The 27,046-nt window shown below is 40.9% G+C and overlaps 1 protein-coding gene across 1 annotated transcript in view; it reads left to right on the top strand.

Moving 5' to 3' along the window:
• Window positions 1-27,046, top strand: part of CCDC39 (coiled-coil domain 39 molecular ruler complex subunit) — an 80,846-nt gene that overhangs the window by 8,380 nt on the left and 45,420 nt on the right. Inside the window, exons 3-10 of the mRNA XM_075861667.1 lie at window positions 861-1,007; window positions 2,021-2,179; window positions 2,257-2,349; window positions 5,114-5,242; window positions 20,341-20,532; window positions 21,701-21,804; window positions 23,743-23,875; window positions 24,659-24,853. Of these exons, the coding sequence (XP_075717782.1) occupies window positions 861-1,007; window positions 2,021-2,179; window positions 2,257-2,349; window positions 5,114-5,242; window positions 20,341-20,532; window positions 21,701-21,804; window positions 23,743-23,875; window positions 24,659-24,853 (1,152 nt within the window). The remainder of the gene's footprint in view (window positions 1-860; window positions 1,008-2,020; window positions 2,180-2,256; window positions 2,350-5,113; window positions 5,243-20,340; window positions 20,533-21,700; window positions 21,805-23,742; window positions 23,876-24,658; window positions 24,854-27,046) is intronic.

Below are 27,046 nucleotides of genomic sequence, written 5' to 3'. Positions count from 1 at the left end.
CTTTTTTGCATTTATATGCTTGAAGAATTTTTTAGGATTTGTTTTACTATCCTTGGCCACCTGCCTTTCATTTTGTATTTTTGCTAATTTTATTACATTTTTACAGATTTTATTAAGCTCTTTATATTTTACAAAGGCTGCAGCTGTACCCTCAGATTTGTATTTTTTAAATGCCCTTTTTTTGTCATGTATTGCCCCTTTCACAGAAGGTGTAAGCCATGTGGGGTTTAATTTGAGTCGTTTATACTTGTTACCTATAGGAATACATTTTGCACTATAATAACTCAAAGTAGATTTGAAAATCTCCCATTTATCATTTGTTCCATTATTTGACATTAGTTCTTCCCAGTCTATATCCTGAATTGCAGCCCTCATCCTGGGGAAATTGGCTTTCTTAAAATTAAATGTTTTTGCCCTCCCAGCCTGCGTTTGTTTTTTACAGTATAGGTAAAATGTAACTATATTATGATCACTGTTACCGAGGTTTTCACGAACATTGACATTCCCAACAAGATCTGCATTATTAGAAATGACCAGATCCAACAGTACTTCTGGACATCATCTCATAAGCAGCTTTTGCCGTCCTACTTTATATTTTTATTTTGGTCATTTAAAGCGTGTCTTTCCTCTTAGATTCTGTCAGGTTGCTGAACGCATGTTTTCTTGAAGAAATGGCGAAGCCTTATGTGAGCTGTAAAGGCAGACCAGCTTTGTGAGACGCGGGAATCCGGGCCGCAATGAAAAAAAAACCGTTGACACAAAACATTTCTGTTCTTTCTGTTGTGTTTTATTGCAGAATGTTTTGTACAGTATATACCCAATAACACAGGCAGGGGTCTTTAATGTAACTCTTCTTACAGTCTCTTTGTAGGGCGAGGGAGAAAGAAATTGAAAGTGAAGAACACTTTAAAGCTCTCACTGAGAGGGAAATTGGACGTCTTACGCAAGAAATACATCGTCTAGAAAATGATCTGGTGTCCTTGAGAGAAAAGAAAAATAGTCAAGAAGTAAGCTTTAGGCCCCATTCACATTGTTTGTTTTATCCGCCGAGCATATACGTTTTTTTATAAAAACGTGGACCATTGAAAACGTATACAAACGTGTACCATTTTCTGTTTATATCTGTGTTTTTATAGCGTGTATGTTTAGCATATACTCATACGCCGGTATATGTTTCTGTACGTTTTTTACCCTAAAAAAGTTTTTCACTGATAGAAAATAAAAAGACAAAAACTGATAGATTTACTGTATGTAAACAGATACAAACGTATAGCATTATATATATATATATATAACATAAACCTCCATGGTCATCCAATAATCTAGAATGTCTGCTAATCCAGCAACACTTAGGGTTCTGTTAATGCAGGATTAAAGCAATTACATATAAGATATATGTATATTAACCCCTCAATGAATGTGCATCATGTTTTTACAGTGGCCGTTAAGGGGCTTTACTCTGCCGACTAGTAGCTGCACAGAGGCACCAAGTAGAGAAGGCAAAAACTGTTGTTTTTTTTGTTAATTGTTTCTGCCTTCTCGATTTCTATATGTACAGCGCTGTGTATACAATAGAGGAAGCAGCAGTGCCACTGTTTCTATTGGTTGCAGTGATTAATAAGTCATTTCTGACTTTTTGAAGGACAAGTTGAAATAAGAAAATAAGTGGGAATAAAACAACTAATAATAAACTAAAATTATGAAATAATGTTTTCAGTATTTTGTGCATCCTGAAATTTCAATAATTGAAAAAAAAAAAAAAAAATGTGTGTGTGTGAAAAAAAATGATTTGTATTTTTCATGAAAAAAACACAAATCACTTTAATAGCATTAAAAATATCATAGTGATTAAACCAGCACAAGTAGAAAAAAATGCTGAAAAGTTTCTGGTCAAAAATACATGCAGTATTAAAGGGTTAATTAGATAGACCTGGATTACCCTTTAGAAGTAAAGAATCGAGTTTCTATGTTGTCAAAACTCACACATTCTTCTATTTATTGCATTTTTTATTTTATTTAGAATAACATATTCAGGGCTACACAAAAACTGGAGAGCTTGAAATGTCAACTTAATTGGGATCAGCAAGCTCTAGAGGCCTGGCTCGAAGAATCTGCTCGAAAGGATGAAGATTCTGTTGCGATTCAGAAGTACGCGCAGAAGGATGAAGGGAAAATTAAAGTGAGAGAAGTATATGATTTAAAAATATGCATATTTTATATATGTATCCATAATTTAACTTGTATTTCTTCCCATAGGATCTGTCACTTCAGATTGAAAGGTTCACGATGGAGTCTAACCACAAACGCAAACTTTTGGACAATGAACTGACAGAGACCATCACTACACAGGTATTTAGCAAAACCTAAAGTTCGGAGTCTGACACACCAAAATAATTATAAAACAAAATATCTTTATTAAATACATCTAAAATGCAACATAAGTTAAAACAGAGATGATTTCCACAGTGCAGAAAGACAACCAGATTAATTGTATATGGTATATCCAAATATATGGGTATTGGGCGACACCGTTTAATCACAGGAATACATCAGCAGTATATTACAATTATATGACGTACACATTCTGATACATTAACCAGCAGAAGTTGTTCAGCAGCAAGAAAAAAATATATTTTTTCTATATATATATATATATATATATATATATATATATATATCGATACAAATATGATTTAAATAAATATAAATTGATGAGTGCACAACAGTGTAAATACCCCTGAATGGAGCCAGATGAAAAAATCAATAGTAATGCTATGCACGAGCAAAATACATGGCTCAGTTTAACCCAGTAAACAGAAACACATAAGGCAAAATCAGGGTAATAGCTGTGTTGCCAGCCACGAGTTTGAACACTCAATGCACAAAAGGTTTAATATAATGAGAGAACCTTTTGCTGAAAAAAGTGCATATGCTGAAAAAAGGAGCTCCTACCCATTGTGACAGGTCACCGTCTCTGGCGTCAACCCCGACGCGCGTTTTGGCCCAGAAGCCTTCGTCTGGGGGTGGTGCACAGGTATTTATCTGCACAAGAATTTTATTTTGAATTTCCCAGTTTCACATATGTAGATTAGCTTGAGACATATTGTATAAGGCATCAAAATAAACTCATTAATCTCATTCAGAACAAGATAAGTCAGTCGCTCTGAAGTTTGAAGTTACTGCTGACGTAAAATTTTATATTTTAACGGGACAACAATTGTAGATAAGATAAACTTTATCATCCCTTTAAATAGAATTAAACGATCCCTTTAAATAAAAAGTAAAATAATATGACCATTGTTGCTGTCTGTCGGTCAGTCATTCTTAGTCAGCTGGCATCGGGGCGGTTCTCGCAATGTTTATTGGCTCAGAGGAGCTGACTGACAGACAGCTGCTCACAGTGCTCATCCAAAACTCTGGTTTATGGATAATTTTTGAGCACCATAGAGTCCAACCTTTCGCCTTCCCCCACTCCCACATTACTCGTTCTCCATCAATCTTTGTCTGTGATAAATTGGGGGTCATAGTCTACAAAGGACCAAAGTGGGGGCCCTCAATCTACCAGGGGCTTAGCAACCTAAAGTACCAAGGGTTCTATAAGGGAGAGCGGGCCCAATTTACCGGAGAAAAGGGCTATATAGGAGATAGGGTCACCAATCTACCAAAGGCTCTATGGGGAGGGGCATTCAGCCATCAACTAAGGTCTGAAGGCTCTGCGCCTAGGGGTGCGCTTAAGAAAAAAAAATTTGCAGAAAATAAATAAATTATGCTACTGTCAGCTGCTTGGAACTTTATCTTACCAGGCCAGAACACAGCAGCTGCATCGACAGTGGTCAGGCACGCAATATCTGACCGTCTACCTGCCTTTTGTGATTACTTTCGCTGGGCACTGGCTGTCTCTGAAGCCTCCAGCCTCGTACTATGTCCCCTATCCATGGCAGACTATGTTGTGACATCGCTGTGACAATTATTGAACCTACACAGGCCCCTTTACAAAAACAGTAAATGTGAGCGTACTACTCTAATGGTGGCTCTTGGTATACAATGGTAGCTCCTAGAACCCTCTAGGTTAACCCTTTATGTGCCTCTATCATGGCAGCGGCACTTTACACTGTCCCTCCAATTATGAGAATACATTTTTAGTGTACCTTCAGCTATGATAATAAATATATAGTGCAGCACTCACCAAGTGTCAAAGCTTCATAATATATCTGCGTTGTTAATGTTCCTTTTTTATTGTAATCATGTAGCATGGACTGTTTAGTGTTGGTGATGAATGGCACTTCTATTATAAAGAAGAGATAATTCAGAGTTTAGTATAGCAGTGCCTACTACAAAACTATTGTACACAATAACTCCGCTCTTATTATTACATAAGTGGTGATCAGCATGGAAACTGGCAGTCCTTGCTGCAATATTAAAGGAAAGAAGTAAAATCCACAGAAAGTATACTTCAATAATCTATACATAGGATAAATTATCAGCTCTAGACATGCATATTAATTTCGATAAAAGAGGGAGGGGGGTCTTGCTAACGCTGCTTTCAGTGCCAGCAACCACAGGAGAGCGTGCTACAATCATGGGGCTTCCACAGTTCCTCTTCTCCACTATGTCAGACCTATCACAATGCTACAAGTGGACATCGCTACTTAGATTTGCTGAGCATCTCTACAGCCATAGGACTTGTAGTCATAAAACAAATATTGGACTACATACCCCATTTACTAACATATCCACTTCCTATGGTATTAGGCCTCATGCACACGATCGTGCAGTATTTGCTGACCGTAAATACTGCACGAACAGGCCGTGGGTGGGCTGCGGACTGTCAACCGCAGTCCGTTAATCCAAAAAATAGGACCAAATGTCCTATTTTTTGCATGTCATTTCTACGGCTCGGACACACACCAGTAAATCTGTGGGAAGGTGTCAGTGGTTGATAGAAATGAATGGGTCGGTATTTTTTACGCAATTACGGATCTGTAATTGCAGATAAAAATTACGGTTGTGTGCATGAGGCCTTAGAAACACATTTTTAAATGAGATTCCATTCTGTATAGGTCTAACAAGTCAGTCTAAATATGAGTACCTGATAGATAGATTTGCCTTATAGATTGAACTGGACAAAACAGCTGAAGATTTTCGCAAAGCCCACTCGGAGAGACAACAGCTGATCCAACAGTGGGAAAACACCATTGACCAATTGCAGAAAAGGGATAGAGAAATTGATCAGTATACATTGGTAAGTACAAATTCTTCTTCTCAAATACTATTTTAAATGCAGTTATTTCCTGAACTATAACTGTACTTTTTATATATATATATATATATATATATATATATAGTCCAAACCAATAGTTGAACTTGGCTGCAACTCCATGCAAATATACAACCAAGATAGGAAAAAGAGTCATGCAACCATAACTATTTATGCCAAAATTTTTTTATTGAAATACATTAAAATATGTTTCACATGATAAAATAAGTGATGGATCACCAAAAGGAGACCAATACACACATTTATATTTTTTGGCATAAATAGTTCTGGTTGCATGACTCTTTTTCCTATCTTTGTACTATAACTGTACTGTAGTAACTATTTACTTACTCATCTAATAAATCTGTCAAAATATTTTGCAACATGCATTTTAAGATCTAAACCAAGTAATATGAGGTGGGCAGACTTTACTCTTAGTGGTTTATGGGTACAAGGCCACACCTGAATATATATTTCCTGCTTCAGCAAAACAAATGTCTCTTTGAAGTGCTTTCTTTCTCTCAATCAGAAAGGTATATTAAGAATCATTACACTTATTTAATTTTATCAAACAGACAAGCTTACATATGAACTCAATGTTATTATCTTGTAAGTATGTGTAAATAGGAAGAGTTCTACCAGGAAATGTTCAGCTACTGCCCCTTCCACCTAATATGCCTCATATAAGTACAGATTCCGGTAAATCAGTTTGTGTATGTGTCACAGCTGTGGGCATGTGGACGCACTAGATCGCTTCCGCCGTAGCGGAGTAGCAGCTGGCTAAACAAAAGTCATGGTGGAAGTGGGCAGAGTCCTTTTTAATGTCTCAAGTGTGTAGGGCTTGGACAGGGACTAAGTTGCAGGTGCGCGCCCTGGCCCTTACGAAGACCAAGGGCGAGTGCATGCGCGTACCCTAGGAGTCACAGCAGAAGGAGCGAGCAGTGTGTGCCGGCGTCTCTGAGGAGGGAGACGCCGGCTAGAGCTCACTGGTCTTTGGTCGCAGCAAGGTAATTGATGCTGGCGGTCCGCGACCCCGCCTTTACAGTACCCCCCCCTTTAAGCCCCCTCTTCTTAGGTCAAAAGCGTGAGTGGACTCTTCTGATGAGGACTGGAGCATCCACATTCTCTTCAGGCTCCCATGACCTCTCCTCAGGACCAAACCCCCTCCAGTCCACCTGGTAGATGGTCCTCCCTCCTACCCTCTTGTAATCCAGAATCTCTTTTACCTCAAAGATGTCAGAAGAACCGCAGGGAGCAACTGTAGAACCAGGGGATTTGCTGAATCGGTTCAGGGCCACAGGCTTTAGGAGGCACACATTTAATGAGTTGGGAATTTTGACGGTAGAAGGTAGCCGAAGCTTATAGGACACATGGATTATTTGTTGCAAAGTTTCAAAGGGGCCTAGGAATCTGGGAGCGAATATTCGGGAAGGGGTCTTCAGACTAATGTTTCTGGAATCCAATCAGACCCTGACTCCAGGAGAAAACTGAGGTCGATTTTTTTTTTTTTTGTTTCTGTTTCTGTTTCTATCTGCAAATCTCTTGCAGATTTGCAAGATATGCGATCAACTGTCTGAAGCATCACGGACTTAAGGCCTCCTGCACAAGAACGTAAAAACGCCCGTAATTACGAGCCGTAATTACGGCCCATAATTACGGGCCCATAGACTTCTATTGGCCACGGGTACTTTCCCGTATGCTTACGGGAAGGTGCCCGTGCCGATAAAAAATATGGAACATGTCCTATTTCAGGCCGTAATAACGGCACGGGCAGGCCCATAGAAATCTATGGGGCTCCCGTAATTACGGGTGGCTATGTGTGTGCACCCGTAATTACGGGAGCGTTACTAGGCGACGTCAGGGGATAGTCACTGTCCAGGGTGCTGAAAGAGTTAGCTGATCGGCAGTAACTCTTTCAGCACCCGGGACTGTGACTACCGCAGGAAGTTAATAGCATTAAAAGTTAACTTACCTGCTTCTTCCTCCAGTCCGGCCTCCCAGGATGACGTTTCATCCCATGTGACCGCTGCAGCCAATCACAGGCCAAACACAGGCTGCAGCAGTTACATGCACTGCCGCGTCATCCAGGGAGGTCGGACTGGATGTCAAAAGAGGGGCGCGTTACCAAGACAACGGTACGTATGAACTTCTTTTACTTACAATCGCTGCGGAAACTCTGCCTGAAAGAGCTGCCCCTTCTCTCTTTCCAGCACTGATAGAGACGAAGAGGCTGCCGATTAGTGCAGAGAAAACGGGGCCGTAAATACGGGTGGAATGCTGGTGACACCGGACCCGTATTTACGGGCACAGGTCCGTAAATACTGGTGGAATACGGGTCAAATACGTGTGACAAAGGACCCGTATTTACGGGAGGAAAAAAATAAGTTTGTGTGCATGAGGCCTTAGTTTGTTGCCAGATGTAAAGGAAACCTCCAAAGGAAGAATTGGCTGCAGGCACTTGAGACATAGCTGGCACAGGAACTGGAACACGTGGATATTGAGGGTATGTGCACACACACTAATTACGTCCGTAATTGACGGACGTATTTCGGCCGCAAGTACCGGACCGAACACACTGCAGGGAGCCGGGCTCCTAGCATCATACTTATGTACGATGCTAGGAGTCCCTGCCTCTCCGTGGAACTACTGTCCCTTCCTGAAAACATGATTACAGTACGGGACAGTTGTCCGGCAGCGAGGCAGGGACTCCTAGCGTCGTACATAACTATGATGCTAGGAGCCCGGCTCCCTGCAGTGTGTTCGGTCCGGTACTTGCGGCCGAAATACGTCCGTCAATTACGGACGTAATTAGTGTGTGTGCACACACCCTGACTGTACACAATGAAGAACGGAGAAGAAGCAGTAGATTCACTAGTATGATTGTTGTATGAGAATTCGGCCCAAAATGACGAAGGTAATTCTCAAGTACCTGGTTGATCCTTTCAACTTGGCCATTAGACTGCAGGTGATAAGCGGAAGAAAAGTCTAATTTCACAGCCAAAAGTCTGCATAAGGCCGTGCAAACGAAAGATGTGCTGGATAAATTAAACTTGCCAGACGAGGAGCAGAGGGAAGGCCAGTTGATGGGACGAAATGTGCCATCTTGGAGAAGCAGTCTGCCACAACCCAGACTGTAGTACATCCAGTAGAAGGAGGGAGGTCAGTTATGAAATCCATGGTGATGTGTTGCCAGTGGAGTATCCGGAACTGGCAGCGGTAGGAGCAGGCCAGCAGGTTTAGAATGAGTAGCCTTGTTTTGGGCACAGTTCGTATAGGAATAAACATAGTCCAAGACATCTTTAGGTAGCGTGGACCACCAGTAGTGACGAGCAATAAAGTCCAGAGTTTTACGGACACCAGAGTGCCCAGCCAGTTTGGAATTATGTCCCCAGCGGAGAATTCTTCTCCTGTCAGCAAGGCGAACAAAAATCTACCCAGGAGGAATGTCCTTGATTTGCAGAAGGTTAACAGAAATTTTTCCTAAAAGGATCAATAACATGTTGAGGACTTTCTTCAGAGTCATTAGTCTCAAATAACCGGGACAGGGCATCGGCCTTAATGTTTTTGTACACAAGGCGGAAATTAAGCAGGAATTTAAATATGGCAAAGAACAGTGATCATCTGGCTTGATGAAGGTTCAGTAGTTGTGAAGAGACTAGATATGTGAGATTCTTGTGATCCGTGAACATGATGATGGGATGAGCAGCTCCCTTCAACAGGTGTCTCTAAGCCAACATGACGGCGAGTAATTCTCAATCCCCTATGGAATAATTGTGCTCTTCAGGAGAGCAGAGTTTGGAGGAAAAAAAACACAGGATATTGCCTTACCCATGGAATTCTTTTGAAACAGTAGTGCTCCAGCACCAATGGAAGAGGCGTCAACCTCTAATGAAAACTGTTGAGTCACATCAGGATGATGAAGAACAGAAGCAGAAGTGAAGGCGCTCTTAAGTTTGGAGAATGACGACTCTGCTTCAGGGGTCCAGTCCTTAGTGTTCACTCCCTTCTTTGTAAGAGCAGAGTCAGGAGCAGTAAGAGACGAGAAATTTGGGCTGAACTGACGATAAAAATTAGCGAATCCTAGAAATCTCTGTATGGCTCGGAGACCTTGAGGACATGGTCACTATAAGACGGACTTCACTTTCTCCGGATCCATTCATAGACCACGATCAGAGATAATATAGCCCAGGAAGGGTAAAGATTTTCTTTCAAATATGCACTTCTCAAGTTTAGCGTATAAGCTGTTACCCCTTAACTGCGACAGGATTTGGCGAACATGATTCCAACGTGTAGTCAGATCAGGTGAGTAGATCAAGATGTCGTCCAGGTAAACCACCACACAGACATACAGAAGATCCTGGAACATGTCATTCTCAAACTCCTCAAACGCCGCTGGAGCGTTACGTAGTTCAACGGGCATTACGAGATACTCGTAGTGACCGTCTCGGGTGTTGAATACGGTTTTCCATTCATCACCCTTGCGGACCAGGTTATAGGCCCCACGAAGGTCCAGCTTCGTGAAAATCTTTGCTCCACAAATCTTTTTGAAGAGCTTGCAGATAAGCAAGGGGTACTTGTTTTTTTTTACCATAATTAGGTTTAACCCGCGGTAATCTATGCACGGTCGGTGTGATCCATCCTTTTTCTTCAAGAAAAAGAATCCGGCTCCGGCTAGTGAAGAAGGCTTTCTGATGAACCCCCCTCTCCAGGTTCTCCTTGATATACTCCGACATGGGCTGGTTTCAGGCAAGGAAAGAGGATAAACCTATCCACGAGGAGATGAAGCTTCAGGGAGCAACTCAATAGGACAGTCGTAGGGACGATGAGGAGGAAGGACCTCTGCCTCCTTCTTGCTAAAGACATCAGTGTAGTTAGCCTATTTTGGAGGCAGTAGTAAACCTATATGAAGAACACCACAAAGGTTATCCCCCGGATACATTTATTCAAGTCACAACTATGACCTAATACATAATAGTTTATGGGGAATAAGGCATGGTAATAACGGTGAACCCGCTGAATAAATTACAAACCTAAACTTCGGAGTCTGACACACCAAAATATTTTAAAACAAAAATATCTTTATTAAATACATATTAAAAAATATAACATGAATTAAAAACAGAGATGAATTCCACAGTGCAGAAAAGACAACCAGATCACACGTATATAATATATTATATCCAAAAATATGGGTAATGGGCGACACTGTTGAGCTACAGAAATGCAGAAATACATCAGTGGTATATTACATTTATATGATGTGCATATTCTATTATATAGCCAGCATGAAAAAACAAAAAATGGCAGCAGAACAAAGAGAGGCTATTCAGCAGCAAAACAGCTCAGTATAACTATCTACACAGCAGGTAGAATCAGAATGAATGTAAATTACAGCGTGTATAGCAATATACGTGCCCCTGATAAGAGCCAGACAAAGGAGCCAATGTCCATACTATGCACACAAAGTACGCACATAAATTAAGTGGCTCAGCTGGACCCCATAGGTAAAGGGCACAATACAAAATCAGAGCTGTGGCTGTGTTGTCAGCCATAAATGCAAACAACCTCTACCCATGGTGATAGTCTGAATGTAAAAACTCATATTGCTAAAGGTGGACACATGCTGGGAACGGAGCTCATACCCATTTGGAACAGGTCACCCTCACTGGCGTCACCCCGACGCGCGTTTCGGCCCGAAAGCCTTCGTCTGGGGGTGGTGTTGGAAGTGCAGATGCTGTCCCCCTTATAGCCCCCCTCAACCAATCAACTCCTACAGCGGGAGGATGGGAGGATGCAGCAGCTGTGCCTCGGTGTAGCAGATTAGCAGGACGTCGTTACAAGTAAACATACCCATAGTGCTGGATCCGGACGCGCTGGAGAGTGAAATCACATGACCAGTGATCCGGCCACAGCTGGGATAGAACCATGGCAACGGACGCCGTTCATCTGATCACAACACCGAGGCAAGTGCAGGCTGTTTTAAAATCAGATGCAAGACGTGAACAGACAAAGTAAGGAGAAGATGAATAAAGAATGCTCAAAAGATGCAACAGTCAGGTATACACATACCAGGAACTGTTTCATATATAATGTTAGTCAACCATAATTAGCACAGTATAACTGGATAACACTTCATAAGCATAATTGTGTAAACATAAATGGAGGCTTGTAACTAAATAAAAACAGAAAATATTAAAGATACAAAAAATTATTGCGGAATACAGAAAGCACTTAAAGTGCATACGTAAATATATAAATGTACATACATATTTGTGTGGGTTTAAATAAATTGTTAAAATTATTATTTGAACACTTTCCCTAACCTTTCCCTATTGGTGTATAACAGTGATAAATTATATGTGTGTTAAATCACATATAAACATAAAGATGTGATAAAGACATACAACAAGAGATGAAAAACATCAAGCATAAATATTAATAATAAATATATACATGATAAAAAAGTGACTAAAAATGAAGAAAAAGTGAAAGAATGTTATATATATATACATATACACCAACAAAAAATCATACATAATTACAAGAACAAATAATATAATCAGTTGTGAATGAAAATGAGTGAATATATACACATATATTTACAACCTGTGAAAAATTGCTTAAATGGATATTAATGACAACAGTGTATATAAATAAATAGATAAAGAAAAAACAGAATATATATGTATACATAAATGTAAATATGTAATATGGTAAATTAAGGTGTTGAATTATAACAAAAATACCAAATTACAAATGCTTGTAGGTGTCACTCGATTTAAATATATATACAATTAAATTATAAACATACATATATTCACACAAATTACTTACAATATACAAAGCCACATTTAATGTACACCCACACCAAAAAGGTGTATAAACCTGTGTGGATCACATACAATAAGGCGCAATCAATACATATACATCAGAATCAGAGAATACATAACTGTCTACATCCATCTATTCTATTTTCACAATTCATGTACATGATTAAAGCTAAATTGACATAAGAAGCAGTCAATAACTCTGTGCATCTACACCAGTTCATATTGCCGCTACACTAATTTAAATACATCCGTCCAAAGCATTGCTTTATAAAAACCACATCTGAATGTATATAAAATACATAAATCACAACAAATTAACATCTTCAAAGGACCTATTTGGGGGGATTGGTTGGAAGAATAAGGAGGTGGAAGATCACATTCAACCCAATAGGGAAGCATCAGGATTGTAGATAATAACAGGTTCTCAAAATTTGGGAAAATTCGATCCATGTAACTAAAAGCAGAAGCACAAAAGCACATATATTAGAACTTGTATATAAATCAAGAACATATTAAAAACAACACCATGGATGATTCTGACACTATAGAAAAGCTGCAAAGCCCAGGCTTTCGTTCAAGCCGTTGGGTTGTAGTGTTTTTAATTTCCAGATCCATCTAGATTCGACTCTCAACAATTTCTTCATCAAAGATCCTCCCCTCATGTCAAGTTGTACATGGTCAATACCCATAATTTTTAACATTTTTGATGCACCGTTATGATACTGAGCAAAATGTCGGGGTAGGGTTTTTAAGAGGTCAATTTTATCTAAAGCTGTTCCCCTAGCTGCCTCAATACTATTGACATGTTCTCTTGTTCGTGTTTTTAATTCTCTGGTCGTAAGCCCAATATAAATTTTCGGGCAGGGGCAGTATGCATAGTAGATCACTCCCTTTGTGTTGCAATTGATGGGCCAAGTGATCTTATATTTACACTGCCCTGACGAATCAACAAAATCCTCACTACAAACAATGTTTGGGCATGCAATACATCTACCGCATGGTTTGCACCCCCATTTGGGTTTAGATGCTCCAAAGATTGGTTTCGTTAACTGTGGTTGGTGGTAACTATAGGCCAAGGAATCTCGGAGATTTCTGGCCCTTCTTGATGCAAATGCTGGTTTTGCAGGCAATAAATCAGCCAACACACCATCAGTTTGTAAAACTGACCAATGTTTAGATACACACTTCTGCATCTCACCCCATCTCTCATGATATGTAGTAACATACCTGATTTTGGTGTCAGCATTATCCTTTTTAGTAGTGGGATGAAGCAATTCGATCCGTGTGGCTCTGCATGCCCTGTTGTACGCTCGGTTGATACATCTCCTGGTGTAGCCCCTATCAGAAAAACGCTGTTTAAGAATGGATGCTATACACGCTGTAATTTACATTCATTCTGATTCTACCTGCTGTGTAGATAGTTATACTGAGCTGTTTTGCTGCTGAATAGCCTCTCTTTGTTCTGCTGCCATTTTTTGTTTTTTCATGCTGGCTATGTAATAGAATATGCACATCATATAAATGTAATATACCACTGATGTATTTCTGCATTTCTGTAGCTCAACAGTGTCGCCCATTACCCATATTTTTGGATATAATATATTATATACGTGTGATCTGGTTGTCTTTTCTGCACTGTGGAATTCATCTCTGTTTTTAATTCATGTTATATTTTTTAATATGTATTTAATAAAGATATTTTTGTTTTAAAATATTTTGGTGTGTCAGACTCCGAAGTTTAGGTTTGCTATTTTGGAGGCAGTCCAGTGAGAGGCAGAGGTAGTGGAGAAAGAACAGGATGAAAGTGAGGCAAACAGAGGTGAAGACCCTATTGGAGAACCTCTCCGGAATTCCAATACAGGACTAGAGCGGGTTTATAGCTTTGGACATGATATAGAAAGTTATTAACTCGGAATGAAGAATACCTATCTGTAGTCTCAGAGGTTTGGTGATAGACAGGATAGGGTCCGGCAGAGGTTGTTGATCAACAGAAGCGACTGCCAGAGGTCTCTCCACAGGAACAGTGGCCAAATGGAGACGGTCTACGAAGTCCTGCTGGATAAAGTTTGCAGCTGCTCCAGAATCCAAATAAGCAGATACAGGGTACGATCTATCACCGGTGACGATAGACGCAAGAATAGAAAATCTGGGAGAGAATTTAGTAGTCAAGAGATTCACCTAGGATTATCTCTTCAATCAAGCCTTGGTACTGGAGTTTCCCGGCTTTTGAGGGCACTGGCGCAAAAAATATCTCTTGTGACCACAGTACAGACACAACCCAGTTGAACGTCTGCGTTGACGTCCCTGGTCGGACAGTCAGAGTCTGTCTACTTGCATTGGTTCCTCCGGAGGTGCAACAGGACAGGGTAGTAGAGGCCTTTGAAATTTGGGTGCCCGTCGACAAGACCTCTTCTCCCAGCGAACTTCAAGAGTGCGCTCTTGGATCCTCATATCGATCCAGGTTACCAGGAGTATTAAAGCATCCAAGGTAGAAAGAAGCTCTCGAGCTGCCAATTCATCCTTTTATATGAGATGCAAGTCCCTGCCAGAAAGTTGCCACTAAGGCCTTGTTATTTCAAGCCCGCTCTGCTGCCAGCGTACGGAAGTGGATGGCGTACTCCCCTGTAGAGGATGTTTGGCCCAGTTCTTCAAACACTGTAGAGAAAGTCTCTACACCGTGTTCCAAATTATTATGCACATTGGATTTAAGTGTCATAAACATTTAATTATTAGTTTTTCAATTAACCTCATGGATGGTATTGTGTCTTAGGCCTCTTTGGATCATTGTAATCAATCTCAGACACCTGTGATAATTAGTTTGCCAGGTGTGCCAAATCAAAGGAAAACTACTTAAGAAGGACGTTCCACATTATTAAGCAGGCCACAGGTTTCAAGCAATATGGGAAAGAGAAAGTATCTCTCTGCTGCCGAAAAGCGTGAAATAGTGCAATACCTTGGACAAGGTATGAAAACATTGGATATTTCAAGAAAACTTAAAGAGGCTCTGTCACCAGATTTTGCAACCCCTATCTGCTATTGCAGCAGATAGGCGCTGCAATGTAGATTACAGTAACGTTTTTATTTGAAAAAAACGAGCATTTTTGGCCAAGTTATGACCATTTTTGTATTTATGCAAATGAGGCTTGCAAAAGTCCAACTGGGCGTGTATTATGTGTGTTACATCTGGGCGTGTTTACTACTTTTACTAGCTGGGCGTTCTGACGAGAAGTATCATCCACTTCTCTTCAGAACGCCCAGCTTCTGGCAGTGCAGACACACAGCGTGTTCTCGAGAGATCACGCTGTGACGTCACTCACTTCCTGCCCCAGGTCCTGCATCGTGTCGGACGAGCGAGGACACATCGGCACCAGAGGCTACATTTGATTCTGCATCGGCGTTTGCAGGTAAGTCGATGTAGCTACTTACCTGCAAACGCTGATGCTGCTGCAGAATCAACTGTAGCCTCTGGTGCCGATGTGGCCGACACGATGCAGGACCTGGGGCAGGAAGTGAGTGACGTCACAGCGTAATCTCTCGAGAACACGCTGTGTGTCTTCACTGCCAGAAGCTGGGCGTTCTGAAGAGAAGTGGATGATACTTCTCGTCAGAACGCCCAGCTAGTAAAAGTAGTAAACACGCCCAGATGTAACACACATAATACACGCCCAGTTGGACTTTTACTTTAAACACGCCCAGTTGGACTTTTGCAAGCCTCATTTGCATAAATACAAAAATGGTCATAACTTGGCCAAAAATGCTCGTTTTTTTAAAATAAAAACTTTACTGTAATCTACATTGCAGCGCCTATCTGCTGCAATAGCAGATAGGGGTTGCAAAATCTGGTGACAGAGCCTCTTTAAGCGTGATCATGAGAGCACAGACGGGTTCGTTCAGATACAGGCATAATGAGGAAGGTTTCTACCAGACAAATTAATAGGATTAGGAGAGCAGCTGCTAAAATGCCATTGCAAAGCAGCAAACAGGTATTTGAAGCCGCTGGTGCCTCTGGAGCCCCGCGAACCTCAAGGTGTAGGATCCTCCAGAGGTTTGCAAGTGTGCATAAAGCTATTATTCGGCCACCCCTAAACAATGCTCACAAGCAGAAACTGTTGCAGTGGGCTCAGAAATACATGAAGACTAATTTTCAAACCGTGTTGTTTAGTGATGAGTGCCGTGCAACCCTGGATGGTCCAGATGGATGGAGTAGTGGATGGTTGGTGAATGGCCACCATGTCCCAACAAGGCTGCGACGTCAGCAAGGAGGTGGCGGAGTCATGTTTTGGGCTGGAATCCTGGGGAGAGAGCTGGTAGGCCCCTTTAGGGTCCCTGGCGGTGTGAAAATGACCTCTGCAAAGCACGTAGAGTTTATGACTGACCACTTTCTTCCATGGTACAAAAAGAACCGTGCCTTCCGTAGCAAAATTATCTTCATGCATGACAATGCACCATCTCATGCTGCAAAGAATACCTCTGTGTCATTGGCTGCTATGGGCTATATATTCAAGCAGAAACTGTCCAAATACTCACAAATTCAATGGATGCAAGAATTGTGAAGGTGATATCAAAGAAGGGGTCCTATGTTAACATGTAACTTGGCCTGCTAAGTTTTTTTTGATTGAAAGAGCTTTTGATTTCTGTAAATATGACCACCTGATGCTGCAAATTTAACAAATTACCATTTTAGTTCTCTTTACAACCTTTAAAATGTTATGATCTCTGTTGTGCATAATAATTTGAAACAGTGCATTTTGAGTTTTTTTACTTCTAAAAAAAAATCTGTTATCATTAGGAGATTTGTTCAATAAAATTTGCATTATACTCCAACGGTTGATGGCTTGAAGATTATACTGACTGTCATTTGCATCGACTATTTAGGAAAATCAGCTAAAAATAACATTTGCATAATAATTTGGAATGCGGTGTAGAAGTAGTGGTAAATCCGAGAATTCTGGACCCTCTCGTTCCAAGATGGGGTTTGCCCATGCCAGGGCTTTGCCAGAGAGGAGAGAGATACTAAAAGCGACCTTTGCCTCATCAGAGGGGAAGTGATGAGCACATAATCTGAAGTGGACGTACACTGCTTGATGAAGCTTCTAGAGGTATTAGGATCCCTGTCATAGCGAGGAGGTAGAGGCAACGAAGTTACAGTCCAGGGCAGACAGGAGGGATAGCAGGAGGTGGAGTAGTGGAAGCAGCCAGAGAAAGTACAGAAGGAAGATCCACACGGGTAATTGTGGAGTTTACATCCTGTAGGAGCTGATCCTGACGTGCCCGGAGGTCACCCATGTCCGCTTGCATCATCTGGACCGCGATTTTGGGTTGACCAACGGGATCCATGGCCTGAGCGTACTGTCACGGCTGTGGGGTATGTGGACCCACTAGGCCGCTCTGCCGTAGCAAAGTAGCAGCTGGCCAAACAAGAGTCAATGAATGTCTTTAGGACAAGAGTACCTGGATAGAAGATTTGGCAGAAACTTGGCGTGGCAAATAACACTTGGCACAGATAATGAACTCGACTCCGACACATGACTTCGCACTGGAACAAACACAAATACAACTGAGGAACCATTTGCAAACGAACACAACAATGGGAAGGCACAACAACGCTCAGGCAAGGTGGAAGTGGGCAGAGTCCTTTTTAAAGTCCCAGGTGTGTAGGGATTGAACAGGGACTAAGTTGGAAGTGCGCACGCTGGCCCTTTAAGATCAGGGGCGAGTGCGCGCGCACCCTAGGATTCACAGCAGGAGGAGCGAGCAGTGTGTGCCGGCATCTCTGAGGAGGGAGACTCTGGCTAGGTCTCACTGGTCTGCGGTCGCTGCAAAGTATGTGATGCCAGCGGACCACGGCCATTACAGTATGTAATAAACAGTGGTTGAAGTAAAACACTCCCAGTTTATTATATTCCACCTGAGTTTTGACAGATCTGAGGAAGATAAAGTTAAGGGGTTGTCTCACGAAGGACATCTATCACATCCATAGTGAGGAGTAGTTTGAATGGAGATAAGCTTACACGTGCACCCTGCTGCTTCATTCAATGTCTATGGAGCAGACAGAAAAAGCAGAGTGTTGCGATGCATGACCAGTGCACCATTATATCGCCTCACTGCAGTCATTCAGTGAGTAGTAAGGGGGGTTTGGGACCCAGTAACCAGTGGAAGTCCCAGCGATCAGACATTTATGATCTATCCTGTGGATAGGTGATAAATGTGCTTCGTAGAACAACCCCTTTCACATGTGACTTTTTGGATGGTCTTCTACATTAGATTTATGAAGATCAAACTTTTCCCAAGTGTGTGAAGAATAAAAATACATTCTATAATTTCCTGCACAATATAAACACCTTCATGTTTGGTGGCAAACTGTCCTGGTGGGCCTTATCGCAGATGTAAAAATAAATTTCAGTACTAAAACATTTTCTGGTCCTACTATGTATGATGGATCCAACTATTCGTACTACCACTACAGGAGCAGGATAGAATGACAGATTTATGATTGCTCATCTGTACATAGCTTGTTCAACAGAAATCATAGAGATAGTGATTAACCCCTTAATGGCCAGCCTATTTTAGACCTTAATGACCAGGATGTTTTTTACGTTTTTCCATCGTCGCATTCCAAGAGCTATAACTTTTTCTATTTTTGCGTCGACATAGCTGTATAAGGTCTTGTTTTTTGCGGGACAAGTTGTATTTTTTAATAGCACCATTTTGAGGTACATATTATTTATTGATTAACTTTTATTAACTTTTTTTTGGGGGGGGATAGAAAAAAATCTGAAATTTCGCCACTCTTTTTTGTGTCCTAAATCTACGCCGATTACCGTGTGGTATAAATAACACAATATCTTTATTTATTTGTTACGATTGCAAAGATACCAAATTTGTATAGTTTTTGTATGTTTTACTACTTTTACACAGTAAAAACGCTTTTTTTCCAAAATTATTTGTTTTTGTGTCTCCATATTTGAAGAGCCGTAACGTTTTTATTTTTTCGCCGATGCAGTTGTATGAGGCCTTTTTTTTTGCGGGAAGACTTGTAGTTTTTATTGGTACCATTTTGGAGTAGATGCGACTTTTTGATCACTTTTTAATCACATTTTTTTAAAGTCAGGATTCACAGAAAACAGCAATTTTTCCGTCGTTTTTTATTTAATGTAATAGCTTTATAGTCGGCGTCATTACGGACGCGGCGATACCAAATATGTGTAACTTTTTAACTTTATTTTGGTTTTTTAATAGTAAAGCATTTTGTAAGGGGAAAAAGTGGGTTTTTCATTTTTTATTTTTTTTCACATTTTTTTAATTAACTTTATTAAACTTCTTTTTTTTTTACTTTTTTACTAGTCCCACTAGGGGACTTCACTATGCGATCCTCCGATCGCATTTATAATACACTGCAATACTTTTGTATTGCAGTGTATTACTGCCTGTCCGTTTAAAACGGACAGGCATCTGCTAGGTCATGCCTGCGGCATGATCTAGCAGGCATTCATTACAGGCAGACCTGGGGGCCTTTATTAGGCCCCCGGCTGCCATCGGAGACACAGACACTCGGCGATCTTATCGCCGGGTGTCGGTGGGATGAGAGGGAGCTCCCTCCCTCCCTCTCTCCAAAACCACTCAGATGCGGTGCACGCTATTGAGCACCGCATCTGAGGGGTTAAACGGGTGAGATCGATACTAATATCGATCTCACCCGGCAGAGCAGGGACGCTCCCAGCCCTCCGCTACATCTGGCAGCTGAGAGCAGGGAGATTTGACAGCTCCCTGCTCTGTTTACTTATTACGATGCCGCGACGTAAAAAGTCTATGGCATCGGAATAAGGCCCGTTAGTGACCGACGTAAAAAGACTATGGGCCGGTCACTAACGGGTTAAATGGAAGTCTAGGGATAAACCATCCAAGGTTGGAAACAATTGGTGAGGTTAACATTTATAAGATGTATGAAGCTTGGCAAGACAATGATGGGAAATTGAAAATCACAAGGTTGTGGAAGGGGGAGATTATGGTTGCAGTACAATATAAATCTACTTGAATATTAGCTTTACCACAAAAGAAAGGTATCTAACAAAAAAATTATTTTCGAATGCAATTTTTCCTATTTAAAGTTTATCTTCACTCATGAAGATCAATATCATTGTCACACAAGGATTAGCCTACAAATGTTCAACCTTCAGCCTACAAATGTCCTTCCCTACTCCAAGGGTCATGAATTACACTACTCATACATAAGATATTCTGTTTTTATCTTAGCAATTGACCCAGGTGAAAAAAGAATTACGAGAAAGAGAAAATATTCTAAAAGAGAAAATCCAATTTCTGAACAGTGAAATAGAGAATAACCAGGAATATGAGAAGAAGATTTCCAATGTAGAAAGAAGGGCTGCCAAACTGAGGCAGGACTATCAGGAACAAGAGACTGTTCGGAGTCAACTACATGATGAGGTATGTTCTGTATTACGAAGCTCCTAAAAGCACATTAGTTGTTTCAGATATTACTTCTTGCCTTGGTCAGATTTTAACCCATGTCCCCAGTACTGCTAGGAATCAGGGCTAACCACTGAGGCCCCATGATATACATAATTTCTAAAACGTCTGCAAATCACATGATAGAATATAAGTGTGAAAAAATGAAGCATGTAAATCAAAGGGGTTTTCTCATCTTGGACATTTATGGTAGTTACAGAAATACCTCATACTTCCGACCACCTCTTCAGACAGTGGCTGGAGAGCAGTGTAAGTAGTACAAGGTAGGACCCCGTTCTAGAGCTAGGTGCGGGTATATTGGACATTTATGGCATATCCTGTGGATATGTAGTTTTCAATTGGAAACACGGCACTCAGATTTAAGGCGCTCAGGTAGGATTCCACTCCGTAACCATAAACTTTGCAAAACCCAACACTCAAATAGTAGTTCCACTTGAAAGAATTTTACTTTGTATTTCAATCTACATTGTCTGTGAATTGCAATACAAAGTAAAATTCTTTCAAGTGGAACTGCTACATGAGTGCTGAGTTTTACGAAGTTTATCCTGTGGATATGCCATAAATGTCTAAGATGTGAAAACCCTCTTTAGGGTATAAAGTCATATATATGATATTATTTTGGCGTGTGGGGGTAATTGTCCCTGTGTTTGCCAAAATGGGACTGTTTTTGTAGTCTTACTGGCATTCAGCCTTTTTCCCCTAATGGTTTATCAGATCACATACACTTTCACATTAAAATTCATGTTTAGCATGAAGCAAGCAAAGTCCGGATGGGCTCAGATCTGCGGTGGCCTTATACAAGGTCATCTCACACAGGAGAAGCACTGTAGGTCTTCCTGTTCTTCCAGTAACTTGGAAAACTCTGACTTTGTGTGAAGGGGTATAGGCACTGTACTGTATAGAACTCCTGGCCCCTTCATTTAGTGAATTGGTAGGGATGTAAACCCACAGATTACCAACCATAGCAGCTGAAGTAGTTGATGTTAAGATAGTAGAAAAAGTATGGTCAGAGATTTCCCATCATGGATATTGTAATTTATTTAGTTAATTTACATTATAATTGCCGTTATTTTCTATGTAATATTTTTATAATGTTGTTCTTATGTTATTCTTTTTTTATACGTAGCTGGATACACTTAAAGGGACTGTTGATAGAACAGCTACTGAATTAGAAAATATGCGGGTTCAAGTTAACAACCTTAAGAAGGAGGTCCGGAAAAAGGATGAAAGGTACTGTAAAGGATCTGCCAGGCACAACTTCTGTGTATACGCCCATAGGTAATCAGTCTGCACCTGAGTCTATGTCTCTGAGACTGACTCCATCTTCCACCGCTCAGGATGGCAGGCTTAGGAGTGGGAGAGCCTATCACAGCCTGGCCAGATGGAGCTAGCTCCCGCCCTCTGTCTATTTATACCTGCCTTTCCTGTTCCTCCTTTGCTTGTGATTCTTCTCGTGTGGTTTCCTGGCCCAGCTACAGCTTCTACTATTTGATCCTGCTCCATACTGACCCTGGCTTACTGACTACTCTCCTGCTCTGCGTTTGGTACCTCGTTCACTCCTGGTTTGACTCGGCTCGTTTACTACTCTTGTTGCTCACGGTGTTGCCGTGGGCAACTGCCCCATTTCCCTTAGCTTTGTGTACCCTTGTCTGTTTGTCTCGTGCACTTACTGAGCGTAGGGACCGCCGCCCAGTTGTACCCCGTCGCCTAGGGCGGGTCGTTGCAAGTAGGCAGGGACAGAGTGGCGGGTAGATTAGGGCTCACTTGTCCGTTTCCCTACCCAACATCATTACAGGTACTGCATGCATTTTGCTGTAATGCACAATGTATAATAGTATCTAAAGTTTAGTTTGTATAGACATCTACAGTATGCATATTTTAAAGGGGTTGTCCGAGATAACATAATATTTTAAATAACACCATTAAATCATTTAAGTTAAAAAAATAAATACATTTGTAATATACTTACGTTTTCCAAAGTGGCCCCGTTTCCAGATCCTGCCGTCGGGAACTTGATTATTGACGTCTCTCTCTGCTCCGGCTCTGCCGCGTTGTTGATCTTGAATTCTTGCCGGGTACACGACACGTCACTTGTGACGTGGTGTATATCGGCTTGTTCTGTTGTAACGCGCATGCGCGGCCCCTGCTGTTATCTCGAACAGCAGGGACCGCGAGAACAGCAGTGACAGCGCATGCGCGTTACTGCATGTGAAGCAGAAGAAGCCTATATACACCACGTGACAAGTGACGTGTCGTATACCATCCGAGGTCTCTCTGGTGCGAGACCATGTGATCGGGATACGACACGACAGTGGAGGCGGCTGAAAAGGTGACCAGAAGGAAGAAGCAGCCAGAGCGGAGCACAGAAGCAAGATTGCACAGGTAAGTATATTATGCAATTTTTAATATGTGTAATGTATTTCTAAATGTACCTTAAAAAAATACCTCGGACAACCCCTTTAATGCAGACCATAATTACTTCTTATTAAAGGAATATTTTAGTAAATCCGAGAGTATAATTGTAATTATGTGTTATGTAATCCTTCAGAATCCCTAATCTGGAATTATTCAGGTTTGGTGTTTTCTTCAGTAGACCAAATATAGACAGTTACTCCGCAAAGTGTGTCACATCACACAGTTTGACACATCCAGACCTCCAAGCCACTCATGTCACCCACATTTACAAGAAGTGCTGGTGGTATATATGGATAGACATAAGTCAGGGAGCGCCTGTTTTTCTTATAGGTTAAAATCTTACATTTCCGGCATATTCTGTTGTAATGCGATACATTTCTAAGATGGGAAAACCCCTTTAACTTGATTGATTTATACCATTCTTACTTCTAGCTAATGATACATGCATATAATCATGTATATGGTTTGTTTCAAGTAAAGTCATTAGCATTTTCCAGATTTCCGCAGCTGCTGTGAAGAAGCATCTGCTCCCCTCAATATCACCATTTTAGATTGTTCCTCTTGTTAAAAATCTTCAGTAGCACAATCTGACATTTACATAGCAAGATCAAATACCTTTCCAGTGGTGGTAGACAGGCATCGCTTCAATTCTGTGTGTAGCTGAAAAATTGGAAATCTTCTGCCATGGTGCACAACATATACTGGGGTCTAGTGGCTGAGAATCCATTGCATAATACTCAAATTATATTTTAGACAAAGTCTGGCTAAAGAATATAATGAAGGTTTGGCTGAAAAATTGAAGCTTGTGACCGACTCCGCTCTGAGTATAGAAGAAAGGGCCCAACGCATAGAGGATATGCTGAAGGAGCAGGAGAAAACGGTAAAGGTGAGTTTACACGAAGTGTAGCTAAATATGCCGCACTGAACTTAAACATGGAATTTATAACCCTCAGGGCCTGTTCCGCTAGGCTTCCGTTTTTTTTTTTTACACAGAAACAATAGTAGTCGACTACGCTATTCTTTCCGTGAAAAAATTGGAAACCTAGCAGAACGGAGGCAAACTGAAACCAACTGAAAGAAAAATACCATTGAAATCAATAGTAATTCAAACGGAAGAGATGCTTTCCGTTCCTCTGACGGAAAGGTTGACCGGAAAGACAACGCTGATGTGAATGGGTCCTTATTACACAAAATACCATATGTTTACTTAGTTTTCATACAAACAAACAGAAGATTTACAAAGCAAGTGACAAAGTACAGAATACAGGCCTTGTAAATGTAGCCGGCAATGCAGAAGAGAACAGTCGGCAATATGATTTTTCTACAGTCAGGTAGTGCTGGACAGCATATGGAGAAAAGATCTTACAATAAATATCCCATCAGGGTGGCACATGCTGTTCCTATAAACAGACATTCTTATTACATAGCGATCTGTGGTAGGATCTATGCTGCCAGTTGTGTTGCATTTAAATCACGGTTACTAATCTTTTGGCTTGGATCCTGTCATGACATACAAGTGGGGTACACATTTACACATTCAATTCGAAATCTAAAATACATATAAAATGACACTATTGCTTAAAGGTAAGCTTGAATGCATAAAACAGAAATGTATTTTTTTAGATATTGTGTAGAACTACCGTCATAATATTGTCATTTATCTCCACAGGATCTTGAAGCCCAGCTAAAACAGATAAGAGAGCAACATTTCAAGAAATCACAAGAGCTGCATGAGCACAAGACAAAAGAAAAGCACATGATATCAGAAATTAATGGAAGCCAAGTCTCGTTGAGAAACCTTAATAGTCAACTGCAAAAACTTGACCTGCATACTTTAAAGCAACAGGGGATCATTTACAATCAGGTACAAATGCATGCTGGTTTTCAACCATTAAATCCCTTAAATACCATTGCTGTGATTAAGGAAAGCTAACCACATGCGGGACATTTTTTTTTTGCAATTGAAATCTTTTCAAATATAGAAAGATAGCTAAGGAATAGCTTTAAAGCTTTGCAGGAAAATAACCAAGCATCTTAAAGATAAAAGGCTTCGTATAATCATGCTGAAAAATTTAGCTTTAGATAAATTAGGGTAATTATTGTATATTTGTGATGGTAATTTTTCTATTTATAAATGTGATTATATATATATGTGTGTGTGTGTGTGTGTGTGTGTGTGTGTGTGTGTGTGTGTGTTTGTGTGTATATACTAGTCCTTCTCAATGAATTACAATATCAGAAAGTGAAACTCAATATTATATAGATTCATTACACACACAGAGTGATCTATTTCCAGCATTTCTTTCTTTTAATATTGATAATTATGGCTAACAGTTAATGAAAACCCAACATTTAGTGTCTCAGAAAATTTGAATATTGGGTATAAGTGAAAGATTGTAGACTTATGGTGTCACTCTAATCAGCTAATCAACACAAAACACCTGCAAAGGTTTCCTAAGCCTTTAAATGGTCCAACAGTCTTTGAGTAGGCTACACAATCATGGGGAAGACTGCTGACTTGACAGTTGTCTAGAAGACAGTCATTGACACCCTCCACGAGGTGGGTAAGCCACAAAAGGACATAGCTAAAGAAGCTGACTGTTCACAGAGTGCTGTATCCAAGCATATTAATGCTCCATTTGCAGCAATTACAGCATTGCAGACCTTTGGCATTCTAGCTGTTAATTTGCTGAGGTAATCGGGAGAAATTTCACCCCATGCTTCCAGAAGGCCCTCCCACAAGTTGGATTGGCTTGATGGGCACTTCTTGCGTACCATACGGTCAAGCTGCTCCCACAACAGCTCTATGGGGTTGAGATCTGGTGACCGCCCTGGCCACTCCATTACAGATAGAATACCAGCTGCCTGCTTTTTCCCTAAATAGTTCTATGGAGGTGTGCTTTGGGCCATTGTCCTGTTGTAGGATGAAATTGGCTCCAATCAAGCGCGGTTCACAGGGTATGGAATGGTGTTGCAAAATGGAGTGATAGCCTTCCTTATTAAAAATCCCTTTTACCTTGTACAAATCTCCCACTTCACCAGCACCAAAGCAACCCCAGACCATCACATTACCTCCACCATGCTTGACAGATGGCGTCAGGCACTCTTCCAGCATTTTTTCAGTTGTTCTGCGTGTCACAAATGTTCTTCTGTGTGATCCAAACACCTGAAACTTCGCTTCGTCTGTCCATAACACTTTTTTACAATCTTCCTCTGTCCAATGTCTGTGTGCTTTTGCCCATATTAATCTTTTCCTTTTATTAGCCAGTCTCAGATATGGCTTTTTCTTTGCCACTCTGCCCTGAAGGCCAGAATCCCGGAGTCGCCTCTTCACTGTAGACGTTGACACTGGCGTTTTGCGGGTACTATTTAATGAAGCTGCCAGTTGAGGACCTGTGAGGCGTCTATTTCTCAAACTATAGACTCTAATGTACTTGTCTTGTTGCTCAGTTGTGGAGAGGGGCCTCCCACTTCTCTTTCTACTCTGGTTAGAGCCTGTGTGTGCTGTCTTCTGAAGGGAGTAGTACACACCGTTGTAGGAAATCTTCAGTTTCTTGGCAATTTCTTGCATGGAATAGCCTTCATTTCTAAGAACAAGAATAGACTGTTTCACATGAACACCTATGTAGATATTGCATTAAAAACCAGACGTTTGCAGCTAGAATAGTCATTTAGCACAATAACAATGTATAGCGTGTATTTCTGACTAATTTAATGCTATCTTCATTGAAAAAAAACTGCTTTTCTTGCAAAAATAAGGAAATTTCTAAGTGACCCTAAACTTTTGACCGGTAGTGTGTGTGTGTGTGTGTGTGTGTGTATACACACACACATCAATTAGCCATAACATCTGACAGCAAGTGAACAGTCAGTTCTTGAAGTTAAAGTGTTGGAAGCAGGAAAAATGTGCAAGCGTGAGAATGTGAGAAACTTTGACAAAGAGCAAATTGTGCTGGCTAGATGACTAGGTCAGAGTATCTCCAGAATGTCAGTCCTTGTGGGATGTTCCCAGTATGCAGTGGTTGTACCTACCAAGAGTGGTCCAAAGAAGGACCAC

Source organism: Rhinoderma darwinii, chromosome 4 (genome assembly GCF_050947455.1).
Source record: "Rhinoderma darwinii isolate aRhiDar2 chromosome 4, aRhiDar2.hap1, whole genome shotgun sequence".
NCBI classification, from domain to species: domain Eukaryota; kingdom Metazoa; phylum Chordata; class Amphibia; order Anura; family Rhinodermatidae; genus Rhinoderma; species Rhinoderma darwinii.
The sequence above is the reverse complement of the archived record's forward strand: the minus strand, read 5'-3'. Positions and strand labels throughout refer to the sequence as shown.